General features: G+C 41.9%; 1 protein-coding gene and 2 pseudogenes across 3 annotated transcripts in view; all 3 read right to left on the reverse strand.

The window, feature by feature from the left end:
* Window positions 1–12,969, reverse strand: part of LOC311054837 (zinc finger RNA-binding protein-like) — a 36,606-nt pseudogene extending 23,637 nt beyond the window's left edge. Inside the window, exons 1-11 of the transcript in view lie at window positions 12,957–12,969; window positions 10,763–10,984; window positions 9,520–9,755; window positions 8,974–9,183; window positions 6,872–7,218; window positions 5,382–5,566; window positions 4,708–4,827; window positions 4,295–4,439; window positions 3,837–4,010; window positions 2,872–2,977; window positions 170–220 (exon numbers count right to left, since the gene is read on the reverse strand). The product of the transcript in view is annotated as a zinc finger RNA-binding protein-like (transcript). The remainder of the gene's footprint in view (window positions 1–169; window positions 221–2,871; window positions 2,978–3,836; window positions 4,011–4,294; window positions 4,440–4,707; window positions 4,828–5,381; window positions 5,567–6,871; window positions 7,219–8,973; window positions 9,184–9,519; window positions 9,756–10,762; window positions 10,985–12,956) is intronic.
* Window positions 12,970–17,651: 4,682 nt separating this feature from the next.
* On the reverse strand, window positions 17,652–19,304 carry LOC311054838 (E3 ubiquitin/ISG15 ligase TRIM25-like; annotated as a pseudogene). The gene is made up of 2 exons: window positions 19,029–19,304; window positions 17,652–18,827 (listed from the first exon to the last, which is right to left on the reverse strand). The product of its transcript is annotated as an E3 ubiquitin/ISG15 ligase TRIM25-like (transcript).
* Window positions 19,305–19,664: 360 nt separating this feature from the next.
* rai1 (retinoic acid induced 1) overlaps window positions 19,665–20,882 on the reverse strand; it is a gene marked incomplete at both ends in the record, with an annotated part of 19,879 nt that continues 18,661 nt past the window's right edge. Inside the window, one exon of the mRNA XM_084070839.1 lies at window positions 19,665–19,730. Within this exon, the coding sequence (XP_083926965.1) occupies window positions 19,665–19,730 (66 nt within the window). The remainder of the gene's footprint in view (window positions 19,731–20,882) is intronic.

The raw sequence follows: 20,882 nt of genomic DNA on the forward strand, positions 1-20,882 counted from the left end.
TATAAAATGTAAGCAACATATACTTGTCACCTGAATACCAGTGGTTCTCAAACTATTGTAGTGTCAAAGAGCTTCCATTTTTTAGCCTATGCATTAAACCACAGACCCCCACAACCTAGTATTTGACCCCAAGACAATGTCAATAAGCCAACATTAGATAGTTACACACCTTGCAGTAGGTCTGGGATGGTGTGTCTGTCACCTGTGTCCGCAGCAGGAGCTGTAAAAAAAAAGAAATACAATATTTTAGACACAAAGCTATGAAAGTACATGCATATCAATAGACAATAGCAGATCTACAAGCTGACAAGTGTCCAACAAGCTGACAAGTGAGCTTGTAAGCCTACACGCTCACAACATGCTGCATTGTGAGCTTGTAGATCTGCCATTTTCAAATAGCCAAAGTTTAAATGGGGCTGAAGTGGTTAATGTACCCTATGTTTTTTTAAACAATAACCAAAATCTACAAAGTAACTAAAGTTTTCTAACAATTGTAGTGGATTAAAAGTACAATATTTGCCTCTGAGCTGTAGTGGATAGAAGTACAAGTACAGTATTTTTCTATGCAAACTGATACAGTAAAAATCACTGTTTTTGCTGGCAGCAGTGGCACACTATTACACTGTTCATATGGCAGTCAAAGAGTTAAGCTACAGAGTATATATATTGGCAATGCCTCCTTAAAAACGGACAATGGACTGACCACAAGATAATGTCCATATGCTAACATTAGATAGTTAGATCTAAAAGGTTTTGATTTGCACATGTGTCATGTTATGTTAAACAAACATTGCAGTAGTGCAGTCTGGGACGGTCCCCTCAGTCCACAGCTGTGTTGGCCAAGATATCAGATCCAGTGTACAGCCACGCCACAGCTGAAAATTTCAAGCAAAAATACTGTATTTTAGACACAAATATATATTTGTCACTATATAAATATAGTGACAATAGCAGATCTCCAAGCTCACAAGTTATCTACAAGCTGACAAGTGAGCTTGTCGATCGGCTATTTAAAATAAGGCAAGAAGTTTACAGTGAGCTTGTAGATCTGCTATTTTCCAAACATTAAACTCACAGTGAGCTTGTAGATATGGAGAGAAGGAGAGAAGGGGAGAGGAGAGGAGGGGAGGGGAGAATAGGGGAGAGGAGAGGAGAGGAGGTTAGAAGAGGGGAGAGGAGGGGTGAGTCGGGCAGGCGTTAGTGTCAACCCCTGGGTGACTTACAAGGGATTGCACGTTTGTCAATCACAATGAAGTACTTCATTGTGAATCACACTCTTCTGGATACCCACAGCAAGCAGATAGGGTTGAAGGCTCTCTGTGATGCTGTCCAGATGCCCCTGGACACTGGTCCCAGTCTGTGAAAAGAGAACTTTATTAGTCTTGCTATTAAAATTAGTCACCGTTTGCAAACAGTTTAGAGCCGGATCGCAATGGGATGTTTTGGTCACGATTAGGTAGCCTCCAGAATCACTTTTATTACCACAATATGCAAGATGAACCATAAGGACATTTTCTGCTGTATAATTTATATTCTGCAAAATGTAAAGGACCCCCCAAAATGATATGAATTTGGCCGCGGACCCCCGTCTCAAAATATTTTGTTCCATGGACCCCCAGAAGCAAAGATTTGAGTTATTGTTCGCTTTAAAAGAATATATATTTTCAAAAAATAGCAGATCTACAAGCTCATAGCGCGGCACTCGGTGCCGCGCTATGAGCTTGTATATCTGCTATTTTTGAATAGTCAAAGTGTAAAATAATGCTTTTTAGCTCAAATGAAAAAGTATCACAGACGCTTCCTCAGGTCTTAGTGGGTTAATGTAAGGCAGTTGAAGAGCCACATACATACATACATACAGCCATATACAATGGCCTCACGACACTGGGTTTCTGTGGTTAGCTGGTTTTCCTGTGTGTGTGTGTGTGTGTGTGTGTGTGTGTGTGTGTGTGTGTGTGTGTGTGTGTGTGTGTGTGTGTGTGTGTGTGTGTGTGTGTGAACATGTGACTTCACCCTTAAATTCTAGTAACAATCAAAATCACACACCCGTCAGTGGCTGAACATTTCTGCTCTTTTTTTGTCCCTCTGATGCTTCTTTTTGAAGTGATTTCACTCGCCATGCCAGAAACCCACTCCCATCTACTGGATTGTAATACTGTTCCTAAAACACAAGAAGAAAAGGGGGGGGGGAAGTGTCATTTGGTTTTAATGAGCATGTGTAAATATGCGTTAGACTAGTGTTTTATGTACTTACATAGCCCAAATTTCCCTGGGGATCGGCCAGGTATGGGAATAAGGCAGTGATGCCCTGTGCATAGTCCTCTTTAACACGCCTTAAAGGACTCGTCCTACAGTACACACACACACACAAACACACACACACACACACACACACACACACACACACACACACACACACACACACACACACACACACACACACACACACACACACGTATGAGATCCAAACAAAAGTATTGCTGTGACGCTGCCTTCTGCAAAAAGGAGGATTTTGGCCTGCACCAAGTACAACCAAAATTGTGTATTGGGTGCATAATTTTTAGATGACAACATACCCATGTTCACTTGCCATGTGTGCAACCAATATCTTCACCATGTCGCGTCTTCTGGTATCCGTTGGGCTTTTTGTCCAAGCATACTCGGTAAGGATCCTCTCTCGGCCAGGTCTGTCCTTCAGAATTTTTTCAACCATCTAAGTGGAAGTAAAAAAAGGGAGGGGAAACACAGGGATAGACAGTAATATTTTAAAGCACTGGTCCTACAGGCCACTACATTTGGTGGCCAAGTATATTTAAGGTGACAAAAATGTAAACCATGACCGCCCCCCCCCCCCAAAAAAGCAACGCTTACCTGAGCGAGACGAGTCAGGTCAGCTCTGTTTCTTGGAGCAGGACTGATGGTGTCATCCGAGTCCCCGTCATTGTCTGCACCAGAGCTGAGAAAGGAGCTGCTGCTGCTGGCAATGGAATTGCTTGCAGAGGGGCTCACTGAATCTAGCAATAATGTTGACATAACAAGTGTGATTAGCAAGAGAGGAATGTTTGTGGCAAGTGTAATGTAAAAAGCTCACATTAGATACGGAAGGATCCACACACCAACAAAGTTCTTCCTCAGACACTTTCTCTCTTTTACTTACATTGGGCGTATAGAAACAAAGATCATTTCAAAGTACAAAAATATACCTGTGTGACATTTTAGGTTAGCCAGGACTGTATGGATGAGGCTATGAGGCTCCATGTTGATAAGCAACAGAACTCACCTTCAGGATTTGGGTCTTGGGGTGAACAAATCTCCAACACACCAAGGTCTGGTTTCTTTATAAAAAACTGAAACGCCTCCCCGTCAACTTCAGTGTTCAAGTCATCATAGACTTTTAAGTCTGAGGTACTAGGAATTTCAAATTTCTTGGCAACTGAAGACAAAACAAGATTGCACAAGCTTATTGATAAATCTGTTGTGCAATTGATTTAATTTGTATTAATGTGTCATAAAAATGGATTAAAATAGCCACAGAAAATTCAATCATATGAGGAAGATTGACAGCCCTACTGAAGACATTGAATCACTCTATCCTAAATAAAATGGATTGTGCCTTGTACTGTACACCCAGCATGTTGCTAGCCAATCACAGTGCTGAATAGAATCAGCGGGGGTGTCCAGGGGCCACCCATTGTGGGTGGAAGGGGTGTACAATGGGTGGCCAATCACAGTGCAGGGTTTGGGGGGTACAATGGGTGGCCAATCACAGTTCAGCAAATGTCAATGTCCCAACCTCACATATAGGGACGGCTACACCGCCCAAAAATTCAGAGGACCCAGGACCTACCACAGGTCCCTGAGGCTGAGGGATGGGCATGCCAGGCCGGACCCCCAAGAGACCGGGCGGCCCAGGGGGCCCCTGAGGATAGCCTCAGTCGGGCAAACGGGGTCTGTCATCCCAGTGGTGCTCTTCTTCCATGAGTCCCCAGTACATGTCCTCTTCATAACGCCTGGAAAGTTTCAGCAGTTTGGGGAAGAAAAAAAAAACAGTGACCTGGGAGTTCAGCAGATTAGACATGGAGAATGTCCACTGATGAACCACTTAAACCCTATATACTTAGTCGACTGGGAACACCCAGCGGTCTATACTTGGTTCCCTCCCGTTTTCCCCTCTACATCAAATCTCCGTGGAAAATACATCTGCACTATTTTCGGCAGATGTTTTCCCCAGAATGGAGACGCAAGTTAAAAAAAACAAAAAAACATCAGCTGGTCATGAAAGACCTCATCGTACCTCATTTCCATTCTCCAGCGCTCCTCTTCCTCTCTCCTCCTCCAGACCTCTTCTTTCTGCTCTGCTTCCTCATCTTCTCCTCCTGAATCTTACGGGCACGGATGCTAGGCTTCACCTCCACCTGAAGGTCACTGTTCACCTTTTTCTAAAAGACCAGGTGAAGAGGAAATGTCAGGACAGATGACGGCATGATCAACTTATGACTTATTGTTTAACCATTCAAAATAGTTCAGTCTAGTGTCCTGGGTCGTGTAGATTACTCGCTTCGGTCTAAAAACCTGTCATGCTAAAAATAACGTTGTCCCAGCTAAAACATGACTTGAAGATCAGTTCTTATCAGCAAGCGACATCAGCCAAAGATAATACATTAGGCATAATAACACTTGTGCCTGCACCTATGAAAATGTACCAACCTTGTACTGCAGTCGATGCCTCCTTCCCTTCAGATGCATCTCCTTTGCGTTGGGATCGTTGAAACGGCATTCACACAGCTTGCACTGGAAGCGGATGACTTTGCCTTCATCGTTGCGGACCTAAGGAGATGGGTAACACAAAATGTTCAATTCCCTCTATAGCAGTGGTTTTTAACTTGAACTCTTATAGGATCCAACAGCATGGCTCCAATGTGGAGTTAATTCTGTGTAGCGTGCATGCAAAGTTTAGCACTGATGGGTCCTGTGGTTTGTGACACACAGACCCTCTCATAGACAGGTAGGGTATGGCCGAGCAACGCCGTAAAAATACAATTGTACGGCAGACTCAGAGCCAGTCTTCATTTTAACTCTTTTATACTTGTGTTTGATGGAGTGCAATATAGAACGATTACATGCCCACATCCACAGCACTGGCCTTCCCCTCTGGTTCATGGCCAGTGGGGTTTGTTAAACAAAAAACAGCTGTCTCCCTATTTGGGCTGCTGCAGTTGTGCACACTTTTTTGCCTTACTAAAAAAAAGGACAATTTAACAATATAATTTATACTCACAAAAATAGCTGATCTACAAGCTAACAATGTGTCGTGATGCGACGTGTTAGCATGTAGATCAGTTACTTTTGGCAAGCAACACCCAAGTGAACTGTCAGAATACCTCTTCAACGTAGTCGTGTCCAACAGGCTGCACGTCGTTCTGCAGTGCAGCTAGCGCCGCCGCAGACAGCGAATCAGAGATATCATTCTTGGTCTCTGGGGCAGCCATGGAGGGTGGCGTTGGCTTGGATATCTCCGCCGCCTTCATCTCATCCGCTTTCGCCGTGGTCTGCAGTTTGTTTCCTCCTGCAAGGGGCGAAGGGGGAGGTAGGGTTCTTTAGTCTCAGACCATTGCTATTGGGCACAAACCCTCTTCCAATATTTCATGAATTGCCTATTTAGTGGCAAAAATAGGCGATGCAAGGTGTTGTGAGTTTGCAGATGGCATTGGATGAAGTGAACAGCCAACAAATACGATAAAACCCGAAATTGTGTCTACTGATGACTTCATCCTTACTGCTCCAAAAGACCACAGCTAGAGAAGTTATTATTTGTAGCAGGGCCTTATTTTTCAATCAAAAGTTACCGTAAACTTACCATAGACATTAGTGAACACCCAACCTCTAATCGTAAATACACACAAAAAATGAATTGATTAACCGATAAGAATTTGCAAATCAAAATTTTGATCATGCAAAAACAAACAAAACATCACTATTAACACACAATCCCATTCAAAGATTCTTAGTATTGGTTTACTTAAAACTGTGACATTCCATTTTACATTTTACTGAGGAGTCACTAGTCCACAGATGCTTTGACTAATGGACAGCATACAAATGCAATAAATCACAATAATAAAATAAAAAAAAGGAAAACAACGACCGTTTCCATTTGCAAGGGCCAGGAGTGAACTATTGGCCATTTGACTGCATGGTTAAACTAGGTTATACACTTGTTATTCTACAAGGCACAGAACTTCAAGAAATGTTAGGTTTAGAAACGCACGCCTGGTCGCCGTCCATCACTACACAAGTTGGCAGAGACTTATCCAGACATTGGCATGTAGCCTTTAAGTGCAAAGCACGCTCTGTGAAACCAGCTTCACTCTTTATTAGTGATGAGTGTTTGAACCACTTTCAACCTGGTGTCCCTATTTTGGGCACGTCATTATAGGTGCGAATTGTAAAAAAAAATGTTTTATAATTTTTAAAGTGAAAATGGAAGTCGTTTTCTTTATTCATTGTGTGATAAGTACATATAGGGGTTCAATGACTTAAACCCTATATACTTAGATGGGTGTGCAAGGGGTCTGTAATTGGCCCCGTCCTTTTCTATCACTCATCAATCTCTGCCGATCTACAAGCTCACACAATGCCTCGTGACGTGTAGTGAGACGATTTTTATTTTCACTGAATGTTTGCCTATTACGACAAGCCCCGAATAGGGACGCTAGGATTCATGTGGTTGAACTGGTTAAATGCAGAGCTATACTAATCAAACAGGAATACAGCAAAAACACAGTACAGAGCATAATGGCAACAAGGTGAAGAATGAAGTAATTGCCAAATACCGCCAGGAGACGTCAAAATGCAAAGGGGACCTACTGACCGACAAAGTTGATCTTGGGGGCGGAGGCCTTCTTGACGGGGGCGGTGGAGTTGGCAGACGACAGACTGTTGCCGAGCGCGTTCTTGCCGAACCCCCCCCCCCCCCCCCCGCCACCGCTCACTATGTTGACCGGCTTCAGGTAGGAGGAGTTGTGGGTGAGGAGGCAGAAGCATTGGAGGAGGAGGTGCCATGGACAGGGACGAAGAGGTGGTGCTGGAGCTGCCCAGGCCAGAGGAGGGGGGGGTCTTACTGGGGGCGGCCGTGGTGGAGGAGGAGGTCTGGGTGACCACGCTGGGCCCCCCGTGGAAGGGATGGGTTTCCCCCAGCTTGGTGTGAAGCTTCACCACCTGGGGAACGGAGCAGAGCAACACGTTTGAGGGTTTGTTGTAAAAAGCAGCTGTCCAAACCCTTTTCTAAATGACATTGTGTATTGCAGTGGTTCTCAAACTTTTTCATGCCAAGGACCCCCAAAATGATATGTATTTGGCCGCGGACCCCCATCTAAAAATATTTTGTTCCAGGGACCCCCCAGAAGCAAAGATTTGAGTTGCAAATGTTCGCTTTAAAAAAATGTATTCAAAGATTTGCAAAAATGTTCAAGATTTTTCAAAAATAGCAGATCTACAAGCTCATAGCGCGGCACTCAGTGCCACGCTATGAGCTTGTATATCTGCTATTTTTGAATAGCCAAAGTATAAAAGGTCATAATTATTCTGATGCTATATTTAAACATTTTTCTGGGTACCCCCTGGAACACCCTCAAGTACCCCTGGGGGTCCCCGGACCCCACTTTGAGAACCAATGGTGTATTGTAACGACATGTATGTTTACGACACTGAATTCTGTTAACTAACACCACTAAACTAAAAGCCTATCCATCCATCCAACATATCACTGTTTATTTGCCATCCTAGGCAGCATGATAGCAAGCCATGTTCAGCCATTGCTTGAGCATCATGCAAATTGCTGTGTGGCTTTGATTGATTGAATTCTTTATCAGCAGTTTGCAAAAAGTACAGAGGCACAGTAAGGCCTACACAATAATGCTAAAAGGATAACACAAAAATCCCTGAGGGCTTGTTTCCATTGTGGTCCTGCGTATTCAATTCATAAAGGCCGAGTTCTGTAGGTGGACACTTGTTTTTTTTCTAAAATGAAATTATAGCTATTCAATAAAGGCAAGAAGGATTGCCCCTTTCCTTTTCAATTGAAATTTAAAAAAAAAATTGTACATCATGCTGAATATCAGTATTGTGGTGAGATCTAAAAACACTGCAGCATGATTTAATACCACAACACAGTCACAGACAAACGTTGGTAATCATTCCAGCGTGCGTCAGTACGGCCAATGCTCTCATATCATAAATCTCATATTTGGGAACACACATGTTGACATCTTTGCTTTAATTGCCAAAACAAGTCAAAGCTAAAGTTCCCCTTATGACTTATGAAGCTGTAAAAGGATTGGCTTATGTCTTTATTAAACCAGATATGCAAATATGTTCTGTTTTTTCTGTCCTTCCAAACACCTGAACCAAGCATAGAACTTGCGTACCGGTCATATATGCATACATCTGTGCCAAATATACACAGTATAGAGACAAGTACACAACGTCCAGTAAGCCTGCCTGTATGTGGGCGTGTGTATATTGAATGAGGGTTAATATCTTTTGTGACCGTTTACAATCCATTATGTTCCTAAATAATGTGTTTATCGGTGTCAGCCAGGGGTCTATAATGGGCCCCCTCCTTTTTTACCCCTTTACAAATATCTACAATCTCACAGTGCGACACGTTGAAAGATTGTAGATTAATGTAGTTAACCACATTAACCCTGGCTTACCCATTTTGGGCATGCCATTATAGGCAAAGGTTTAAAGACTTAAAAAATATGTTTGTCAAAGTTCTCAAATTTTGAAAAATAGTCAATGTATAAAACTTCATAAGACAAGCTGTGAGCTTGTATCCCAAAGTGCAAATTAGTGCTTACGTGGTTAAGCCTAATCCATAGGTAAAATGGTGTCGCTGGTCAAAAAGAACTGATCTATGCGAGCAAGTGACACATGATGGTAATACATGGTAGCATAAAATAAATACATTACCTTCTGATGCTTGGCCCCACGGATATGAGCGGCGTAAGCGTCGGCTCCGGTGCAGGAGACGTCACACAGCTCACAGCGGAGCTGGTTCTGGACGCCGGGGGCAGAGCTGCTGGTTCCTCCACTGCTACTGCTGCTACTGCTGCTCTGAGACACCTTGAGAGCCGCTTCCTTCTTCTTGTGCTTCTGGCCCTCCAGGTGCTCCTTGTATGTCTGGTTGGAGAGGAAGGGGGGTTACTATTCCTTCATTTGAGACACCATTTGCTTCAAATGTAGGACGTATAATGCAAGCCAAGCATGGCGTTTCAGCATAAAATCTAATCATGTATTAAGTCGGACAAACCTGCAAAGTTTGTTAAACTAATTTGATCAGTGTAAATGTAGAATTGATATACAGCTTTTCAAGGTACTCAAACAAGCTTGTAGATCAGGTTTGTTTTTGGTCTATAACAACATGCCCAAAATAGGGAGGCGAGGTTCAAAGTGATCCCCACCAGTCTTTAGGCTTCAAAGACCAAGGACTACAGAGACAAGTGTGAGTGTGCTCACCTGCGGGCCTGCACAGCTGATCTTACACACGTCACAGTAGTGGATCTGAGGGGGTTTGGGCGGCTGCTTAGGCCTGAGCTGCTTGCTCTGGAAGGGCGGCTTCTTGGTGAAGGTGCTGCCCGTCCACGCTGCTGTAGCGGCTACCGCGGCCACCGCCTGCTTCTGTTGCTGCTGCTGTTGGTAATATGTGGAGGCAGCAGAGTACACGGCAGCCTCGTAGTCCGAGTAAGACGTACCTATGGAGCAGGAATAGGGGCAGTGATGAAGAAATGCATTTCAATAAAATATATTTTTTAAAGATACCAATAGGCTCTATTCACAGCAGCCATATTATGAAGACATTCACAGGTGTTACCAATGATACTAATGAAGGCTCTGTTCCATTCTGGTCAAACAGAGCCAGGGTGCTGATATTGTGCATGTTGGCTCACTAGAAACACTCTGTTACACCAGTGGGTCTACAGTTGGGGTCCAGGGACCCTCATGGGCTTCCAAATGGCCCCTTGCAGGTGTGTAACTCTGAGAGTGTACAAATGTATGTAAATTTGTACACTCTCAGAGTTATGGGGGTCGTGGGAAACCACTGTGCTACACTAAATGGAACAGAGCCTTCATTAGTATCATTGGTAACACCTATGAAAGAAGTGATAATATGGCTGCTGTGCATAGAGCCTATTCTAAGTCTACAAGCCACAGCATCTCAGAAAGAAATCAAATGCGTCAGTGTTTAACACTGGGAACTTTTGGCTTCCTCCTCCATTCTAAAATGTGCAGTCTTGCTAAACTGTGTTTTGAGTGACAAGATTCTGCATCTACGCCCGATGCGACACAACTCGCGTACGTTGAATAATTATGTTTCGACTGAAGTGAATTTTGCGCAAGCGAATACGAGCGACAGCCTATGTATGGGGAACGTTGCAAAGTAATGAACACGTTGCATCCATTCAAAATTATTCAAAAATAGCAGATGTACAAGCTCGCAGTGCGGCACGAAGTGATGACTGTGAGATTGTACATCTGCTATTTTTGAACATTTATTGAGTGTTCTTAAAACGTGTTTTGCTATACAGCTAAAATCTAAAATGACAGACGCTTTCCCGGTTTTAATGGGTTATTATAACGATGGCACCCAGATCAATTAAATGTGTTTCTGCAGCTCACATTCTACTATATTGCTCGACTACGTTTGGGTTTAGCGTGTGGGTAACTTGTATGTGTGGGTGACGGCCGGGCATTTCCTTACCAGAATATGTGACAGCGTTGGTGCTGTAGGTCGGGCTCTGGGAGTACGACGGCACTACGGACGCTCCAGCAGAGGGTACGGGCTGCACGGTGGACGACACCGGGCAGATGGAGAAGGTGGAGGTGGCCTGGCTGGACGTGGCCGGTTTGATGGCAGTCACCTGGCGCGTCTGCTGGGTCTGGGTGTACGGCGTCATACATTGCGTGTACGCTGGTTTGGGGGCTATGTGGGGAAATAGAGAATAGTACAAAACGATGACTTTTTTTTAAAAGGTTGCACAAAACATATCCATTATCCAAAAACCATGTGCGATATAAACAACACATGTTTTTGTTGTTCTCTTGTCCTTAATAAACTGGTTTGGCATCAGCAGCCATGAGTGTGCCGTGACTCTTTGATGTTTTAAGAAATAAATGTTTGTTGTGGTTGGGTCATTGTGAAACATTTTCAAAAGTAGCCGAGTATACAAGCGTTGTGAGAACCACACTTATAGATTGACCTTTTTTTGTACAAATGGAAGCAAATGGACCCTAATGCAGTGGTGGGGTCCAGGGACCCTCAGGGTTCCTTGAGGTGGTTCCAAATGGACACGTACAGGTCTGGAACTTTTGAGAGTGTACAAATGGAACCAAATGGACCCGTACGGGTCCATTTGTTTATTATATATATGTTTATTTTGTGTTTCCTAACTTCCTAATTTTTTTATTATTTCAAAAGATTATCAAAACATTCCCAACAAAAAACTTTTTTTCGAAAGCATACAAATACATTTAAAAATCCATTAATTAGAGGGGGAAAAGTACTTTTAAGAATTTGTGAAAATAGCAGATCTTGTGAGCTTGTAGATCGGCTATTTTCACTAGTTTGGGTCACGGCGAGACATAAGATTTATTTTGGGTCTCGAGCTAAAAGGTTTGGGAACCACTGCTCTAACGGACATGATTTCATAGTCTGTGTGATACATGGTCACCGCTGATGATAATGGGGAATTATGCTGCTGTCCAAACAAGCAAACTCTCCTCCTCCCCCTTACAGGTGTCCAACAGACTATGGTAGCCAAAGTGCCGGTCATGTTGTGTAAACACTTAGTGTTTAAGATCGCCCTAAGGAAAGAATATTTCCATCTTCCCTTCAATCTGCGACATAATATTAAATGAATAACTGTAATAAGCCTGATGCAGGGAAAAACAAATCAGGGTAGGCTATAATAGTAATAGACAAAAAGAAAAATAGCAGTATTGATTCATTTGACCAAGAAAATAATCGGTAATTGGATATCGGCCAAAATCGTGCATCCTTAAAATCCTTGCTAAATGAAAAAGCAAAGAATAAAGAAGAGGGGATTTATTTACGGCATTCAGCTGCTTTGTGATAACTGAAGCATCTGGACACCAGAAGGCAATTTTGACGATATAAAAAGCACAGTGTGTACTGAATCAGACAGCTTCTTTCAACCTGTCTTCTGACTGGAAAAGCACTACTTCTTAAATCAAGTCTAACACTGGCATGAAGCAACCAATAGATTACATCGTGATCGCTGCCCACTTTCCAGAATTCTGTCCTTCTAAGTTGGAGCAGGAAGGGACAAATATTTAGACTAAAATAAAGTCTTGATGTGGGCATACATTTGCAAGTAAGTCAGGTCAGTGTTCTAGTTAACCAAAGTTATTCATGAATATAAATGTGAATATTAATTCCTATTCATGAACATTTTATAAAACCTATTTGCCTACAATTTTGAGGTATTTCTACTTTACTTGAGTATTTCCAATTTCCAATACTTTTACTTCTACTCCACTACATCTCAGAGGCAAATATTGTACTTTTACTCCACTACAATTATTTGAAAACTTTAGTTACTAGTTACTTTTAAGATATAAATTATTACATTATAAAACATACCTTAACCACTTTAGCCTTATTTTATACATAGTCTATTTGAAAATAGCAGATCTACAAGCTCACAACGCGTCGCAGCGCGACACGTTGTGAGCTTGTAGATCTGCTATTTTCGACATGTGCGACAGTGAAACGTGTCTGGGCGGAAACAATTGCTTGACAGTTTGGTTCCGCATCGACAGTTTCTCCACAATTTAGAGGCAAATGTGGGCACATAATCATAAATATGATGATCCTAATATACAATTGAGAGTGGCGCGCGTGCGCGACCGACACGGTACGACCGACCGTGTACCGTCTACTCTCATTACGGTCCTTTTCAACCCCAAAACAAGCCCCAAAAGAAGCGCGACCATCCGCTTACAATAAGCGGACATGGCAGTTGCCAGGTTCAGCGAGAGAAACAACAACAAACAACCGCAAAGCCACGGCGTCCTCTAACATTAGTCAACCCAGTACAATGCTCGGTGCAGATAATCACTTGTTGAACCAAACAGTGCGTCAAATGAATGTCTATTTACTGCTAGTAAAACAGTCAAATTACAACAGCATCTCGTTCTAGAGTTAAACTCATGTTACTCTATACTGAGTCAAAGCCACGTTGTTTGCCATTGTCTCAGTAAAGTCCACACTAACATATAAAATATCATTGTTCTGTCTCCTGTACTATGTCTACTGGTCTTGTATGGTATTATTAATACAACCGTTTTTGTATGGATAGTTATATCAGCACTTTTAACAGCCTGCTCAGGGACTACAGATGAAAGCTAGCTTCTGGCTAACTCTGGTTCATGACACGGATGTGAAAACCAACATGTTGATTAATGTGCACTGTGTCCCTGGTAAATACATAAACATGATAGCAATACTGTTGATAATGTAATCATTTAAAACGTCACTGCCACGCGGAAGTTGTAGGCATACGTTTATAGCCGTTAGCACTGGTTAGCCTAGGTTGTTTTTAACCCAGTTTCAGAGGCTGCTTAAAGTTAGTTTTAGCAGATCTACAAGCTCAATTTTAACAGACAAGATATAACAAATGCAATGTTGATTAAAAGCTGCATTCTGCGTTGTATAATGAATTGTTATGGACAGGTCGATTGTGACATGAGTTTATGAAAACAAACCAACAGAGTCCTGGGGCCTGAAACAAACGTAATCTGGCGTTTGCACTTAATTCATTTAAGGCCCGTACATGTACACAAACGTTCAAATTTCAAATATAAAGTTCTCACCTCACGGCCACGGATGTGACAATTCTGTTCGAGCCCTCAGAAGTAGCCGTATCTTCAGTATTGTTCAATAAAAAGCATTTTAATCCGATCGGTGGCCATTTTCTCAGCATGTCCATATGCTTTCAACTGCATTACCCATCGGTTGGTAGGTGTACTGCACTCTGATAGAGTGTGCCAGCTATGAGCAAATGGCCACCGATAGGATTAAGATGCGTTTTTATTGAACAATACGGAAGATACGGCTACTTCTGAGGGCCCGTACATAATTATAACATCCGTGGCCATGGGGTAAAAACTCTGTTTGAAATCTGAACGTTCATGTAGTCCAAAAAAGGCGGGAAAAAATAAAAATAAAGTAATAAAGGCGGGGAAAAAAGTATATATCAAGTAATATTACTCACCTCAGACAAAAAACGACGAAATGAAAGTAGATCAGTGATGTATGAACCGAAATCAAGTAGAACAGTTTCCAATAGTAATCTATCATCGACCGGAGAGACCTAGTATCGAGCCGACCTAGCATCTGCTGGAAACCTTGAGAAATGAGCCGAGCACTGCAAGAGCGGCGTAGTTAAGGGGCGGGACAAAACAGCAAGGGCTGTGATTGGTCTGACAAGCAGACATGCGTACATGCGAGAGGGCATCCCCGAGAAGTGGCATCCCCGGGAATGCCCTCTCGCGTGTACGCAAGCACAGCCCCCCCCCCCCCCCCGCCCACACACACACGCTGTTACACGCACGCACATGCGCACGCACACATACAACTCTATGACGTGCGCACACAAACACGACACGAACACGACACAAGCCTCGCCCCCCTCCCCCCCCCACACACACACACACACACACACACACACACACACACACACACACACACACACACACACACACACACACACACACACGTGACACACACACACGCACACGCACACGCACACACACACACACACACACACACACACACACACACACACACACACACACACACACACACTATTACAAGCACGCACATGCGCACGAACCAAAAATAGATACATTTGTTTTCAATGCAAACGTCATTTCACTAATTTAAAAGTTAAAGAGAAGAAGTTAGCGAAATATATAACAGCAATAATAATAATAATAGACATACATTGTAATATTTATTTAACAATGAATATCAATGAATCAATTATATCAATACTGCAATTGTAGAAACACTCTGTTACAAGTACAAGTCTGGTAATGAAAATGTACTTGAGTAAAAGTACAAAAGTATCGGCATCAAAATATACTTAAAGTGTGGTAGATTGCTGATAGTATTACATTCTTCTCAGTTAGTAAAGTATGTTTACTAATGGCAGTGGATATGAATGAATATATTAATCTATTATTTGAATAGCTTGAATGCACAACATGGTACGTATGTCTATACATATGAAACACAATGTTATACATTATACCAGGGATCTTCAACAGGGGGTCCGGGACCCCTAGGGGGTCCTCAGAGTTACTACAGGGGTCCACCAAATCTTTGTGTGATATGATTTTTCTTTTTTTATATTAACCACTTGAACCCTAGCATCCCTTTTCTGAGGAGAACTTTAGCCAAAAATAGCAGATCTACAAGCTCACAACGCCTCGCACTGCGAGGCGTTGTGAGCTTGTAGATCTGCTATTTTTGGCAAAGAGTTTTAGGTGTAGAGGGAGAAAAGAGCAGCAAAAGTATATCTGAAACACCATTCTATACAATATAGAGGGGGTCCCTGCTTCATCTCTCTCTCTCAGCTAGGGGGTCCTTGGCCTGAAAACGTTGAAGACCCCAGCATAGTATTGTGTATAGCCCAGTGTTTCCCAAACGTTTTAGCTCGAGACCCTAAATGATATATCTCTCCCCAGGACCCAAGCTAGAGAAAATAGCAGATCTACAAGCTCTTGTAGATTGGCTATTTTCACTACTTCTTAAACATTTGTTTTCTAATTATAATTATATTATTTTTGAAAAATCATTGAATTTGTTCCTAATTCATGAAAAAATGTTTTGAAATATTAATTAAAAACAACATTTAGGAAACAAGAAAATAAATGTACTCATGACCCATAAAAATGTGTCCGCGACCCACAAATGGGTCCCCTCCCAGTGTTTGGGAAACAGTGGTGTAGCCTATGTAAAAACCTGCAACAGTTTGATAATCAGCTCTCTCCATCAAACCTCCGTTCATCATGTAAGGTCATTTATTTTTAAATGTATCCATTTTGGCTTCATACATATTTGTATTGTGCATATTTAATTAGATATTTTGCATATTTGAATTAATTAGCTATTATAAAAGCATTGCAATGAAATCAGGTCACTGTTTCAGGTGAAACTTTCACTGATGAGGAACCTTTTAACACAGAGTTACAACAACGCTTTGCATGAGTCAGTCACCATAAACATGAGACCAGTGGTGGAAAAAGTACTCAAATTCTTTACTTAAGTAAAAATACCAATACTGCAATATAAAAATACTCTGTTACAAGTGAAAATCCAAAATTAAAAATGTATTTGAGTAAAAGTACAAAAGTATTGGCATCAAAATGTACTCAAAGTACCAAAAGTAAAAGTACTAAATATTTGAAAATAGCCGATCTACAAGCTCACAACGCGTCGCGATGCGACGCGTTGTGAGCTTGTAGATCTGCTATTTTCAAATAGCCTATGTATAGAATAGGGCTAAAGTGGTTAATGTATGTTTTATAATATAATGATTTATATCTGAAAAGTAACTACTAACTAAAGTTTTCAAATAACTGTAGTGGAGTAAAAGTACAATATTTGCCTCTGAGATGTAGTGGAGTAGAAGTAAAAGTATTGGAAAATGGAAATACTCAAGTAAAGTACAAATACCTCAAAATTTTACTTAAGTACAGTACTTAAGTAAATTTACTTAGTTACTTTCCACCACTGCATGAGACACACATAAAGCAATAGACACACAGCCCATGACACTGTCATTAAAAAACACACACAAACACATACGTCTAGCATAGACAACACAACATTTAAAAAAAAACACACACAAACACACACCTCTAACGACCATAGACAACAACAGATGTAGTTTTATTGAGGCAGATGGGAGCATAAAAACAGGCAAAACGCATAGCTTAGATAGGTCATTATCAAGTTAGTTACTTTACATGAATTATACATTAATTATAATATAATTATTATTTCCAACAGGTCTGTCTTTCATCTGTGATCCATATATCCATAAAGTAATGATTACATCATATCAAGACAAATGGTGCCAAGAAGGTGTACAAGAGAATAAAATATTAAAATAGATTATTAACCACTTTAAGACCCTATACTTCATATCTTATCATACGGTGCATAGCAAAAATAGCTACTCTACAAGCTCACAAAGCATCGCGATCTGTTGTGAGCTTGTAGATTGGCTGTTTTCACTATTTTTAAAAACATTGTTTTTAAGATGATTTAAATATTGATATTATTATTGTAATTTTAGATTTCTCCTCTAATGACCAACATAGGGATGTCAGGTTGGAAGCGGTTAATAAATCACACACAATCTTCCCATTAGACAAATAAAACAAGCATGATGAAAGTTTAGGAACAACTCTACATGTTTTCTAAGATCAAATCATCTTCTTTTTGTTATTTGTTTCCCTAACAAAATGTTGAAATTTTGCACGCTGAGAAAAAAACAATCAAATAATAAAGAAATGATTCTGGACTCAGGACATGAGAGAAGAAAAAAAAGTCAGATCTAATTGAGGTCACACAACTCAGCAGTGGTTCCAGAGGATAGAGGATAAAGATTAAATCCAACATGGAGGTTGTGTGTGAACGTGGTGTGGACTGTGTGGAGGAGAGTCATGGTGTCAGACACACTGTAGAAGGACAGAGTACCTGCACTGTGGTCCAGGTACACTCCTACTCTACTGGAGGACACACGGCCTGGGATTTTAGTTTCAACGCCTCTGTGTCTGAAACTATAACCTTTGTTGGTACACCGTAAAGACCACGATTTATCATTGAATCCAAATCCACATTCATCACCAGACCCTGTTCTGCTGATATCCTTATATGAGACTGCTATAAAAACAACTCCTCCACTCCACTCTACCTCCCAGTAACAGTGTCCAGTCAGACCCTCTCTATCCAGAACCTGAGGATATTCAGTGAATCTCTCTGGGTGATGAGGATATGATTGTGGTGTGTTCATCGTTGTTACTTTTCTGTTCCCTTTAGACAGAGACAGGCCTTGATGAGCTGTGTTTGGATCCAGTGTGATTGGACATGAATATTGTAAGAACTCAGCTCTGGTCTTTCTCTTTTCTGGTGGTGTTGACAGTACTGTCTGGACCACACGCCTCCTCAGTTCTTCAGCACGACTCACTTCACGTTCCTGCTGCTCTCTGATCAGCTCCCTCAGATCGCCTTCAGATCGCCTTCTCTCCATGGAAGGGATGAACTCAGTAAAGATGGTGTCACTGTCCTCCACTTGTTAGCTTACTGTCAGCACAGTGGTTGATGGACTCCACCTCCTGGTGAAGCACCTTCATGTCTTTCTCTCTTTCCTGGATTCTCTGCTGGAGGTTCTGTTGACTCGTATCGCGCTCTTTCTGTCTGTCAGTACGTTCTGCTGCAGCTGAGGTCGTATCGTGACCTTTGTCTTCCACGGAGCACAGATAACAGATACACTGCTGATCGGTACGACAGAAAGGCTTCCTCATTTCGTTGTGACGAGAGCAGATGTTCTCCTGAAGCTCGCTGGAGGCTTTGACCAGCTTGTGTTTCTTAAAGGCAGGAGACTGATAGTGAGGCTGGAGGTGAGTGTCACAGTAAGAGACCAGACACTGAAGACAAGTCTTCACAGCTTTCAGTCTCCTCCCAGTGCAGACATCGCAGGCCACATCTCCAGGTCCAGCGTAGCAGTAGACTGAAAGAACGAGCCCAATCGATGGTCTTGAAGGGCGGAGCCAAACCCAGGCGCTGGATTCCAGCGCCTGGGTTTGGAGCACTCTGATTGGTTAGGAGATAACAAGGTCCTAAGACCAGCGTTCCTGCAAGGTTCTCCCAGGCTTTTTTCTTTTGAAACAAAAAAAAAGGCATGGGTTTCCGAGGCTGGCGTAGCAGTGATCAGGAGGAACATCTTGGAGTCCTGTCTTCTTCAGGCTCTCCACCACATCAGCCAACATGGTGTTCTTCTTCAGAACAGGTCTAGGGATGAAGGCGTGTCTACTCTGCACTGTGGACAGCCGAACCTCCCTCTCTGATCATCCTGGTTCCAGAATCCCTCGATACACCTCCTGCAATAGCTGTATCCACAGGGAACAGTCACTGGATCCTTCAGTAGATCCAGACAGATAGAGCAACACAACTGTTCCTGATCCACTTCAACTCCCTGCTGCGCCATTTTAGTCTGTCTGTCTGTCTGTCTGTCTGTCTGTCTGTCTGTATGTCTGTCTGACTGACTGACTGACTGACTATCAGACGAGTTTAGTTTTGTTTCATTTTCAAAGAAATCACATGACATGGGAAGTTCGTCCTGGCTGTGTGTGTGTGTGTCTGTGTCTGTGTGTGTGTGTGTGTGTGTGTGTGTGTGTGTGTGTGTGTGTGTGTGTGTGTGTGTGTGTGTGTGTGTGTGTGTGTGTGTGTGTGTGTGTGTGTGTGTGTGTGTGCTCACCCCCTTGCAGATGACCATGCCCATTTGTGAAATGTCTAATAGGTGACAAAAAATGACCCCTTTTATATTGTGACCTCCTGCTTTGTCTCTCTAGTCAGTCAGTACAGGCTGGCGGCCTACAGGTTTACTCTGGAATGGATTCTGGAGGGCGAACGTCTGCATGGGCCGTGGATATAAAACATACATTAACACTTTAGTCCTATTTTATACCTAGACTATTTTCAAATGGTCAAAATGTATATAGGGCTGAAGAGTGGGTAATGTTTTGTAATAACCAAAATCTACAAAGTAACTAAAGTTTTCAAATAATTATAGTGGAGTAAAAGTACAATATTTTGCCTCTGAGATGAAGTGGAGTAGAAGTAAAAGTACAGAAAATTGGAAATACTCTGGTAAAGTAAAAGTACCTCAAAATTGTACTAAAGTACAATACTTGAGTAAATGTACTTAGTAGTTACTTTACACCACTGCTTAACTACCCACATATTTTTGTGTTGTGGTGAATGTGGATGTGTGTTCAGTAAAGACAAAAACAAGCAGAGGTTGGTCTTAGCAGCATTGAAAGGTGCTGGTATATTTAACATTGGCGTTACAAAAAGAACATTTCAAACAAAGTGATGCTGTGTGTCAGCCGATTCCAAAACAAATAAGACAATGAAAATCAACAAAACGTGCATGCTCCAAACTCAGGACGAGAGAAAGACATTCCCAAAAAAGGTCATAGTTATTTTTTTTTTCATCCATGGATTCTTTTAATAACGTTTTTTTTTATAATCAATAACATATTCCATTTTATAGAAAATAAACATCTCTAGGAAATACTATACACAATTATATTAGTACATCACATCTTACATTTAAACAGCGTCAAATACTTATATACACCATTAAATAATAGGCTTTCGTAATAGAGAATGTTTAGTGTGACCATTTCTTTTGCACATATTTTTTTTATGCTCTAATACTTAAAACGTCGTCTCCTTTTTAATGTCACTTGTGACTGTCTGGCGACTGGCACCCCCCGGTGGAGCGATGTTGAACTGCATGACAGAGTGAAAGAGGCTACATTGGAGATTCACAAACGAACAGGCGTGTGTGTGCGTGTGTGCGTGTGTGCGTGTGTGTGTGTGCATGCGTGCAGGTGGAATCTTGAGATGAAAGTTTAACCACTATATTGTCTCTGTCGGGTAGAAACCGCATATGTCCAAAACAGATTTCAGGATTCACATTGAAAAAGCATAAAAGTAGCAAATCCACAAGGTCGATACGTTGCGCTTCGCCAGGGACGTGCACAGATAGACTCTAGGT

The sequence above is a fragment of the Gymnoscopelus microlampas genome, assembly GCF_963454915.1.
Source record: "Gymnoscopelus microlampas genome assembly, chromosome: 11".
In the NCBI taxonomy this organism is placed as follows: domain Eukaryota; kingdom Metazoa; phylum Chordata; class Actinopteri; order Myctophiformes; family Myctophidae; genus Gymnoscopelus; species Gymnoscopelus microlampas.